Genomic DNA, 12,257 nt, shown 5'->3' on the forward strand with positions numbered 1-12,257 from the left:
TAAAAAATATATATATATTATTTTATTTTTAGATTATTTTCAAATTTGTAATTGATTGGAGCCGTTTTGGAAGAAAACGTCTCCATCTGAAATCATTTTCTTCAAAAATGGCTCTAAATTTTGGGGTACAGCGCGCGGGATCACATTGATCGTACCATGATCGATCACATTGATCGTACCATAAATGATCATAGATCGTACCACAATCGAACACATAGATCATATCACGATCGATCACATAGATCATACCACGATCGATCACATTGATTATACCACGATTGATCATATAGATCGTACCACGTTCGATCACATAGATTATACCATGATCGATCACATGATCGTATCATGTTCGATCACATAGATCGTATCACGTTCAATCACATAGATCGTACCATGAACGATCACATAGATCGTACTATGATCGATCACATGATCGTACCACGTTCCATCACATAGATCGTACTACGATCGATCACATTAATCGTACCATGAACGATCACATAGATCGTACTATGATCGATCACATGATCGTACCACGTTCCATCACATAGATCGTACTACGATCGATCACATTAATCGTACCATAATTGATCATAGATCGTACCACAATCGAACGTCCGATCGATCCTAGTATTGTAGTATGATCGATCATGATAGAATAATATGATTGATAGACTATGTGATTGATCATAGTGCATTAGTCCGATCAATCAATACACAGTGAATGTTGGATTTAATGTGCGATTGATCCTAACCCCCTAAGTTGTCACCATTTTTGCAATATTCAGCTTAAAGTTCAATTTATCTTAATTTAGTTCAATATTTTTTTTTAACGAGGTGTTTCGGTAATATTTATGAGATTTAACGAAAAATCATAATGGAGGGTGACATTGTAAACAATTAAAATATGGATACACTAAATTGAGATGAATTGAACTTTAGGGAGGACATTGCAAAAGTGGTGATAATTAAGTGAAATTTTTCCTAATTTTTTTAAGGGATAATTGCACCATTGGTCCCTAAGGTATGCCATAATTACAAATCACTCCCTATGGATTAAAAGTCCATGGTTTCCTTCTTGATTTTGATTTTGTTTTTTTTTTTTTTTTTTAAATAAGTTTATTTATTTATTTTTCGAAGAAATTTTGTAACGGAATTTGACTCTAAAGATCGATTTGTAATTATAGTTTACCACAAAAACTTCTTATGAACTTTTTAAACCATAGGGAGTGATTTGTAGTTATGGCATACCCCAAAGACCAATGGTGCAATTATCCATTTTTTTTAATGTAATTTTGGAAAAATATAATTTTAGCTCCCCAAATTATCACCCGTTTTGTGTTTAGCCCCACAAACTGCCAACACTCTGACTCCAGTCTCCCAAATTACAAAAACCTTTGAAAAAGACCACATTTGACAAAATATCCTCATATTATCACTGCCACTTGTCACTTTTCAATTAAAAAACAAAAAAAAAAAAGAGGAAATTTTTATTTATATTTTTTCTTAAAAAAAATAGAAAATATAGTGTTTTGGGGTGGCTGTCGGTGGGGAGAGGGGTGGCCTGGAAGCCACCCCCAGAGGTAGCCGACGCCACCTCTGGGGTGGCTCGCAGGCGACCCCGGCCCCTAGGGGTAGCCGCGAGGACCACCCCGGCATCCATTTGGGGTGCCCCGAAATCCCCAGGGGTCAGGGTTTCTCACAGGCCACCCCATTTTCCTTTTTTTTTTTTGAAAAAAAAATTAATTTTTTTTTAGTTTACTATTTTATTTTGTTTTTTTTTTTTTTAGTTTTTAGTGTTTTTTTTTTTTAAAAAAAAATAATTGAAAAATGACATGTGTCAGGGGTAACATGGAGAAATTTTTCCAAATGGTGCATTTTTAAAAGGTTTTGGTAGTTTGAGAGACCGGAGTTAGAGTGTTGGCTGTTTGTGGGGCTAGACGCAAAACGGGTGGTAATTTGGAGAGTTAAATTGTAATTTTTTCAATAATTTTATTGAACTAGTTTCCTTTATTTAAAAAAAAAAAATAAAAAAAATGGGATCAATAGTGGCGACTCAAAATATCGCCGCTATTGATACCTATCAGCGGCGACTTCAAAATGTCGCCGCTGATAATTATTATTAGCAGCGACTACTGTCGCTGCTAATACTAAAATAAATGGCACGCACAAATACTATTGGCGCAATTCTAAGTTTTGGCACAGAAATCAAAATTTCTGATACTAATGACTATTTTATTTCCTCTCCTCTTATTTTGCCTGCGAAAGACTCTCCCCTTTTGCATAATTATCTGCAACCAACTCTAGGGTTTTTACAAATTTCACCAAGAAGCAAGGTACACAAATCTACTTGACTATTTCTTGTTCTTTCATTCATGGTTTTGCTTTGCTTTGCGTGAGTCTAAGCTGCTTGGTAGATATAAGATATCTTTTGCTGTGTTCTAATCTAAAACTCTGATGGGTGTTTGTGATTTTGGGTTTGTTCTGTGGAATTTCTGAACTAGCTATGAATCACAAATTTACTTTGCCTTTTTGGGTTATCCAAGATTTCTAGAGTGATTTTGGGTTTTGTATTTAATCCCTGTTTTTGGACCTTTTAGTTTAATTAAAAGGTATTTAAACTAGGAAATTTCCAATCTTCTTACGTATGTTTCCATGGTGTTTGCTCATGAGTGGATATTGAAGAGAGCCCAACAGTGGCAAATGCTGAGAATGTGAGGATTGTTTCGACATTCAAGATATACAAAAATGGTATCTGAGTGAAGGAGATTGTGTGCCCATGCCAAGTCGTGATGTGCTGGAACATTCGGTGAGGCATTACAGCTTTTAGAACACAATTGTTTGAACTGTACTGCTTCTCTGCCCATTTTGCATTTTTCTTCTTGCTGCCCAAACTCCCCCAGTTTCATGGGAACTCTTCCACAGCCCGCCCTTTCAATCTGCCCTCCCCCACCGTATAAGGTTTACAGATACACCTGTGTCATAATCAGAAGCACAAAATAATATCATTAGCAGCCAATGCCAGTGGAACCCACAGAAAATAGCTTAGTTCCTTTTGCAGTTATTTATTCATTCATTCCTCGTTGCTCTCTGGTTCCATTTTCTTCCTCCCCAGCCCCCCTTTGTATATTTCTTTTTCTTTTGCTTTCTGGATCATTTCTTTTCACTTTCATTTAGGCCAGCCCCCCGTTCTTGTATCCATCACTTTCACCAAGAGAGGAAACATTGGAAGCATCTAAATTTAATTAAATTTGCTTTTTAGCTAAATTTTAGAGAGAGAGAGAGAGGTGGCTGGCCGGGGCTAGAAGAGAATCTCTGTACATGTGTGGGACCCAACTCTGTTTTAGTTTTGGTTTGAAAGCAAGAGTAGTGCTTAAAAAATTCTAGAAAAGAGTAGGGTGAATCAAGAAATAATACGTGACAGCTTTCTGTCTAATCCACGCCCATGGTATCGATTGTTCAGGAAGTAGGTTGAAGTGATGATTACTTGGAGAGGGGGTTATATTTTCTGAATTTGGTTATAAACTAGTGGCGAGGAATTTGGTGCAATTTGTGGACTCTATTTTTACACGACTTCAAGGTTCAAAGGATGATTTTGGACCCAGAAAAGAAAAAAAATCAAAAGATGATTTTGAATTATTGCTTTATTAGAGTATATACACAATTTTCTTTTTTGAGTAAAAAGAATCCTAAAGACCAAAGAGTTGGGATAAAGTCTTTCTTTAAATTATTTGGTGAGAGGAAATTTTTTTTCCAATGCAATTTATTAAATTGATATCTATTTTTAGAATATGTGATTTTTATATATAATTTTACAAATTCATATGAAAATCCCATATTTTATTAAAAATAGATATAAAATTCAATACTTTAAGGATAGATATTAATTTATTAAAATAAACTGAAATTTTTTTTTTTCAACCAAGTATCTGTTTTTTAGCCCTCTTTATTCATCTTGATTTTTTTATTTTTTTTAAAAAAAATTGTTTACCTGTGGACCCTTTATCCAATTACGGGATTATATATATATATTTAAGATTTAGCTTTAGGTTTCATGCAAACCAAGCATGGTTGAACACTTGCACTTTTGTGGACCCTTTATCCAATTACGGGATTATATATATATATATAAAGGATTTAGTTTTAGGTTTCAAAGAAACCAAGCATGATTGAACACTTGCACTTTTGTGGACCCTTTATCCAATTACGGGATTATACCTATAAAACATTTAGCTTTAGGTTTCAAAGAAACCAAGCATGATTGAACACTTGCACTTTTGTGGACCCTTTATTCAATTACCGGATTATATATATATATATATATATATAATCCGGTAATTGAATAAAGGGTCCACAAAAGTGCAAGTGTCCAAGCATGTATATATATATATATATATATATATATATATATATATATATATATATATATATATATATATACTTTTTTCCTTTTTAAAGTAAATTTTAGGGGTAAGTACCTTTTTTCTTTTATCAACTACTAGTCATTGTCAACATGCCACTATAAACTGACACTTCGACCAAAAGAGAACATGAAACTACAATTTACATATTGTTACCCCATTCTGTTAGGGAATCTTGTTAAATCGGGCGGAATATGCTATTTCTTGTTAGATTCTTGGACTAGAATGGCTCTAGCTCAAAACATACTTATTCAAGATTAAAATATTTATAAACTTGTTTAAAGTGAATTGCAAGTTCTAAAAATTAGCCGAAGAGTCTTTTTGATTGTTACAATTTTATTAATTCTTATAAATAGCTTGAAATGAGTTTGATGTGATTAAATGTAGGCAATGAGTAATGTAACTAGTGATAGAGACATCAATATGGATAAGAGTTGGATGAAAGAAACTACTCGATCTTCCGAGCTATATCGAAAAGGTGTTGAAGAATTCTTGAGAATGGCACGTAGATGTGTAGATGCATATAATATGGTGAGGTGTCCATGTCGTGATTGCACAAATCGATATTATAAGCATATTGAAATGGTTGAGCTTCACTTGTTTCTTTACGGAATTGATCAAACATATACTCGATGGTTATTTCATGGGGAAGATTTGCATAGGGTGAACGCGACTGCCAACTTGCACACTGATATGAATGCAATGATAGAGGAGATTGATGGGGTTGAAGAATTGTTAGGCGATATCCGTATGGGGACATTTGTGGATGCTAACATAGGTGAATCCTCTACTACTTGGGGTCCAAGGACTGACAATCACAAACAGAGAACCTCTTTTGATCGAATGTGGGAAAATGGCATGGGTGAACTTTATCCAGGCTGTAAGAAATCGTCAAAAATTGCTTTCATTTTGAAGATGCTTCATATAAAGACGATTTGCAACATGACTAACAAGGCATTCGATATGGTGCTTGACTTGATTAAGGGGGTCCTTCCAAATGGAGAGACATTGCCATGCTCGTACAGAGAAGCAAAGCTGTTTACTCGAGACTTGGGTTTCGGTTATGACTCTATACATGCATGCAAGAATGATTGTGCGCTTTTCTGGAAGGAACACGCTGATAAAGAAAAATGCCCAAAATGCGACACTTCAAGATGGAGTTGTGTGAAAGGTATTGGTAAGAAAATTCCACAAAAGGTTTTGCGGTATTTCCCAATAAAACCAAGGTTGCAAAGATTGTTTATATCAAAAGATACAGCCAAACAAATGAGGTGGCACAAAGATGAAAGAAAAGATGACGGCAACATTTTAGGACACCCAGCTGATGCTATTGTGTGGAAAAAGTTTGATGAAGAACATGAATGGTTTGCTCGTGATTCTCGCAACGTGCGACTTGGTTTGGCAAGTGATGGTTTCAACCCATTTGGTAATATGAGTACAACATATAGCATATGGCCAGTTATATTAATTCCGTACAATTTACCTCCGTGGCGGTGTATGAAGGCTCCAAATATGATATTGTCCTTACTTATCCCAGGACCCACGACACCTGGAAATGAAATTGATGTCTATTTGCGGCCGTTGGTTGATGATTTGCAGGAATTATGGAATGAAGGTGTAAGCACTTACGATGCATTGGCGAAAGAGACATTTCAGTTGCATGCGGCATTACTGTGGACTATAAACGACTATCCAGCATATACAAACTTGTCTGGGTGGTCTACGAAGGGAAAACTTGCGTGTCCGAGGTGTAACAAGGATACAACATTCAAGCGGTTAAAGTACGGGCATAAGTATTGCTACATGGGTCATCGTAGGTGGCTTCCTCAGGATCATGTATGGCGCAAAAACAAAAACTTGTTCGACGGTAATGAGGAGCATAAATTGGAACCTGAAGAAATGTCTAGGGATCAATTGTTGCAACAACTAATGCAGGTTGAAGGTGTGCAATTGGGAAAAGGTGGGAAAAAAAGAAATCGCGAAGATGAAGAGTTGAATTGGACGAAGAAGAGTATTTTCTTTAAGTTGCCTTATTGGTCAAAATTGAAACTGCGACACAATTTAGATGTCATGCACATTGAGAAAAACATATGTGATAGTGTCTTAGGTACTTTGATGAATATTGATGGGAAGACAAAGGACACCGCCAAAGCACGAAAAGATTTATGTGAGATGGGTATACGTAGAGAATTGCACTTGCAAAAAGTTGGTGCAAGAGTTAAGATGCCACTTGCGAAGTACACCTTGACCAAGGATGATAAGAAAAAGTTATGTGACTGGCTAAAATGTGTGAAGTTTCCTGACGCGTATGCGTCTAACATTGTTCGGTGTGTAAACAAGCTTCCTAGTAAGCTTTCGGGAATGAAAAGTCACGATTGTCATATCTTCATACAACGCTTACTTCCTATTGCAATCCGTGGAAATTTAACTCCCGAAATACGTACAACATTGAATGAATTGAGTGATTTTTTTAAGAAATTATGTGCACGGACATTGAAAGTAGATGTCTTGAAGCAAATGAAGATTGACATTGTTGTGATTCTATGCAAGTTGGAACAGATATTTCCACCCGCATTTTTTGATATTATGGTTCATCTAGCACTTCATTTACCTCGAGAGGCTGAACTCGGTGGACCAGTACAATATCGTTGGATGTATCCAATTGAAAGGACGCTTGGTAAATATAAGAGGTATGTGCGGAATAGAGCACGTCCGGAGGGTTCAATTGCTGAGGGTTATTTAGTAGATGAGTGTTTGACCTTTTGTTCCATGTGGATGCGTGGGATTGAGACGAGATGGAACCGTGAAGAAAGAAATGCTGACGGCTGCCTAGAAGAAGCTCACAAAGGCTTGGATGTGTTCTCTCAACGAGTTCGACCATTAGGTGCACCAAAATATGTTACACTTGAAGATGACATTTTTGAAAGGGCCAAGTGGTATGTGCTTAGCAACTGTAAGGAAACAGTTTCGTACTTGCGGTTAGTGTAGCAATGAGTGTGCTTATTTTTACGTTATGTTTACTAATGACACAATTATTACAAACAATTTTATTTTTATATGTAATGAACACTATCAAATTATTCAAAGCGAAGGCTGCCATGACATTCAAAAGAAGCATGAAGCCAATTTTTCACGTTGGTTTCGAGATCATATATATAGTAATGGGCGTAATGCATAAAATGTCCCAAAAGAATTATATAACCTTGCATGTGGGCCTGATCGTCAAGTTAGATCGTATAGAGGTTGCATTGTGAATGGGGTTAGGTTCCACACAAAAGAATGTGCACAAACTCGTACTACCCAGAATAGTGGTGTTGTTGTTCGAGGTGGGTACGACACGTCGAACAATGAGTATTATGGGGAGTTGAAGAATGTTATTGAGTTACGTTACATTGGCAGAAATTTCGTGTATCTATTTGACTGCGATTGGTGGGACACTGGGAGTTCGAGTGGATTAAAAAGGGAACAAGGTTTTACCATAGTGAATACTTCTCACAAATGGTATGAATCTGACCCGTTCATCATAGCATGCCAAGCTGCACAAGTGTTTTACTTGAATGATCCCAAATTGGGTGGTAGTTGGAAAGTGGCCCAGACGTTGACCAATAGAAACATATACTATATTCCAACAGCAGTAGATGAAGATAATGAAGATAATGATCAAGGAATCCACGATGAGGCATACCAAGAAAGTGTTTGTGTTCGGGGTGATATTGCCATTGTTGAAGAGTCAACTATATTTTGCAGAGATGATACGACAATAGCTATTGATGGATTATATGTGCAACTTGATGGCCCAAACCTCTTGGTTGACGATAACCCTTTAGTTGAAGAGAATGAGATAAACTCTGATGATGAAGAAGAGTTATGTAGCGACTATGATACGGAATCCGAAGATGCAGAGTACTCTGAAAACGAACAATCATCACAGGCTACTAATGATTCAAACTCTGATGATGACATGTGTTGAATATAATGACCAATTTTGGTGTAAGTACGAAGTGTATTATCATATTGTACGAAGCTTATAGGGTACTAATTTATTTGCTTTTTTGCATTTCATTTTTAAATTGCTCAATTATGTGCCTGATCCACAATTTTTTATTCTTTATTTTTTTTATTGTTGTCAGCAGATTTCTCATAGCCTCAAGAAATGAAGACACGAAAAAAGACAGTAGGAGCAGGCCGAGGCCTGTGTCATGTTGAGGACTGTGACAACTTTTCTCCTGTTGATGTGGCTGACAATATACACATGTTATCATCAGTGCCACTAGAGTCATCGGAGGGCCATTATTATGATGAGTCGCCTAATGCTATACCCCCATCAACAAACATTGATTCACATGGATCCATACCCACTCAGACTTGTAAGTGAACATATGGTCTTTTTTGTTGGTTTGTTGTAGACACTTTTCAAACTACTTTTCTAGACACAACTAACTATGTTTTCATGTTTCCACTAACAACTAGAACATCTGTTAGAAAGACTAGGGGTAAGAACAAGAACAAGAGGTTGAATGAGTTAGTAAAGAACGGTCCGATCGATTTACTATTTGAGGATGAGTGTCGGGCACCTGTCGGCGAAAATTCCTCATGTTGGTCGAGGGAGATTTCTGAGGTTGTGAAAAACCACTGTGACCTTCATCATGTTCGCTGGAGCTATGTCCCAAATTCAATGAAGGAGATGTTAGAAGCTTTGGTGATGGTACGACTCTCATTATTTATGTGTATTATGTCATTTGCTACAAATAATGTAACAAAGATCTTACCATTTTTTTTTGTAATTACTATGGCTCAGGATAACTTCAAATTGGATTTGTCACAAAAATCACACCAGAGTGGCTTAGGGTTTCAACTGGGAAAATGTTATAGCAGGTATCGCTCTGAGCTATACCAAGCCTACCAACGAAATTTTGAAGGCCTTGATATGACAGATTCTACAGCGGTGGCCAATGCTAAAGTTGAGGCAAGGGACAATGTTCCTAAAGGTGTTTCTCGGGAAAAATGGCCTGCTATATATGACTCATTCGAATCGAAGTATTGGGTGGTAAATATATCTTATTTTCCTGAATAGTCAATTAATATTGATAAGATTTGCATACAATTTTAAGAAACCTAATGAATATTTTATTTTTGGTTTAAATTTTAAAGGAGACGTCTGCTCGAAATAAGAAAAATAGAAGCGAAATGGTAACAAATCATACCGCTGGCAGCTGTTCGTTCGTCAATGTTATTTACAAGACGGTAAGGATTTTATAGTATTATAATTTTATAGTAACATTATTAAATGTAATTGTTAACTATGTGTAGACAAAGGCTACTTCTCAAAGGCCCAAACCTATCGCAATTTATAAGGACACCCACATAAGAAAGAACGGGACTTTTGTGAACCCAGAGGTTGAGAAGCTATATGTAAGTGAACGAAATGTTTATTCATGATAAATATGTGTAATTAACATGCAAGAGTTATTTAGTTAAGGTTTATGTGGCTTGTTCAGAATGAAATGGAGTCAATGGCAAATGATGACAACTTGAATTCCATCGAAGAAGAAATATTTTCTCAAGTGCTAAGGGGACATCGCTCAGGACACGTTCGAGGAATGGGAGGCGGTGTCATACCTACACCGTCAAGTTCCTCGCGTGCGCGCCACCCCACCCAGTTTGCCGGCCACAATGAGTGCATGATTAAACAGCAAGAGACTGAGATAAGATTGGAAGAATCGTTATCCCACATTTCTACTCTGCAGGCATCAAATGCTACTCTGCAGGAATCATATACTACTCTGCAGGCATCAAATGCTACTCTGCAGGCATCAAATGCTACTCTGCAGTCATCATATGATACTATGCAGGCACAGTTGGATAGTATACTACAACATATTCGAGGGTTAGAGAATCTTGCCTATTCCATTTATTTTTTCACACACTAATATCAAATAATTATTAGAAAGATCATTGATTTTGATATGAATTATATTCTTCCTAGGCATGGAGGGAGCTCTAGTGGAGGCCATTGATGATGAAAGTGGCATTTGAGAGCACTTAGGTTGTATTTTGTTTAAGACTTTGTTATAATGACTTTGTTTAAGACTTTGTTTAAGACTGTGTTTAAGACTTTGTTTAAGCTTTGGTTTGTATTAGAGGGTAAGAACTTCAGACAATTTTCTCTTTAAGAACTTTGAGTTAGTAAACCTCCCTTGACATGTTTATCGAGGTTAAATAACTTTGTGTAAACAATGCAAGGAAGCAAAATTATATAACACTATTTCATTTTTAAGTGTATGTAGGATGTAAAGAGAGAGGTATGCAAGAAATTGTGGCGCTAAAAGATTCAAGTGATGGTAAGTTACTCAAGCACACCTTTGTGGGGCAAAATTTGACAATTCAATTGTGCAATAATGCTGTCAAAGATTTTTGGAATATCTTTAATTTTTTTAACGTGCATATATGCTTTTTTTTGGGATTCTAAATCATATTGCATATGCTAGTTGAATGTAGGATTCAGTATTTGATACTATTTGTATAGTTGAACATTACTAACTTCATCAATTTATTTCCCTTTCTTATATTATGGTTGAAGCTTGTCAATTCGAACAAATATTGTTTGTATTACAAGGTAAGAGATTTCGTGCAATTTTCCGTTTTAAAACTTTGAATAGTAAACCTCTCTTGACATGTTTATCAAGGTCAAAGAACTTTGAATAAACAAAGCAAGAGAGTAAAATTATATTACACAATTATTTTTTTAAGTGTATGCAGGGATGACAAGAGAGAAAGATAAGCAAGAAATTGCAGTGCTCAAGGGCCCAAGTGATGGTGCTTAACGCTCTTGCTTACTTTTGAGAAAACTCATAGCTTATATGCAATATTGGAAGGGGTTTTGATCATCTATTGGACAGTTTTCATTATCTTGAAGTTGTCTTGGCTGTATCAAATGTTAATAGTATATATAGCCATGCCCACATTGGCAGGCAAGGGGAGAAGATCAGTGAGAGAATGAAAATGCTCCAAGATTTGGTCCCTGGATGTAACAAGGTATATAATGTTCTCTTATTCGTTAGTTAAGATTGGTACTATTACTATTGATTATGCCGGTTAATGCTACATGATTTAGCATATAGAAAAAATGACGAATTTGTCTGTTAAATGTAATGTTTCATGTTCCCTATTTTAGTAGTAGGTTAATCTTAATTATATCTTTTCAAAATTTGAAGGTGTGAGTTCGAAATTCAGCTTTGCTTGACTTCATGTAATTCCCCTCTAACCAGGTTATTGGAAAAGGAAAGAAAGGATAAAGAAAAAAAAATCCCTTCTCATTCCTTTATACGTATATGCTAATTAGCAAACCTTATGATTCAGTTATGCCATTTCTTTATGATTTCAGTTTTAGAAATAAATGTTGGATTTTTGTTAGTGAACTAATGTTCTGCTAGATGTATCACTGATGGATGGTTTATCTGTTTGATTGTATGTAGGCCTTATACTATATTAGGAAAGGGTCTTCTTGGCACTGCAAGATCAAGCTTGTTTCTATTTGTATATTGCTCATCTGCCTGGTTAGCAACTTTCCCTTTTTTTTTTTTTTTTTTTTTTTTTTTTTTTTTTCTTTTAATTATCTCATGCACTGTCGTGATACCATTGATGATGCCATGGTCTCTTACACTGAAGAAGTTATTTGGTACCAGAAGGGTAATGGATTCTATTTCTAAATTATAGGGACCCACACCACACTTGAATCCTAGAAGTTATAAAACTAGTACTGAGTGTATACTAGTTCACTCCAATATGTTAAATGATTGAAATTTTGTAAGGGTATTTTTACTGGTAATAGTTTCT

The 12,257-nt window shown here is 35.9% G+C and overlaps 2 protein-coding genes across 2 annotated transcripts; both read left to right on the plus strand.

The window, feature by feature from the left end:
- The first annotated feature begins 4,811 nt into the window (after nucleotides 1–4,811).
- On the plus strand, nucleotides 4,812–7,409 carry LOC133879171 (uncharacterized). Its single transcript, XM_062317706.1, has one exon. The coding sequence runs from the start codon at nucleotides 4,812–4,814 to the stop codon at nucleotides 7,407–7,409; it is 2,598 nt and encodes an 865-aa protein (XP_062173690.1).
- A 1,462-nt stretch (nucleotides 7,410–8,871) lies between these two features.
- LOC133879172 (uncharacterized) lies at nucleotides 8,872–11,150 on the plus strand. Its single transcript, XM_062317708.1, has 7 exons — nucleotides 8,872–9,126; nucleotides 9,220–9,468; nucleotides 9,573–9,665; nucleotides 9,732–9,833; nucleotides 9,920–10,308; nucleotides 10,408–10,762; nucleotides 11,002–11,150. The coding sequence occupies exons 1-6, from the start codon at nucleotides 8,872–8,874 to the stop codon at nucleotides 10,436–10,438; spliced, it is 1,119 nt and encodes a 372-aa protein (XP_062173692.1). The 3' UTR covers nucleotides 10,439–10,762; nucleotides 11,002–11,150.
- Nucleotides 11,151–12,257: the final 1,107 nt, after the last annotated feature.

The sequence above is a fragment of the Alnus glutinosa genome, chromosome 10 (genome assembly GCF_958979055.1).
Source record: "Alnus glutinosa chromosome 10, dhAlnGlut1.1, whole genome shotgun sequence".
Lineage (NCBI taxonomy): Eukaryota > Viridiplantae > Streptophyta > Magnoliopsida > Fagales > Betulaceae > Alnus > Alnus glutinosa.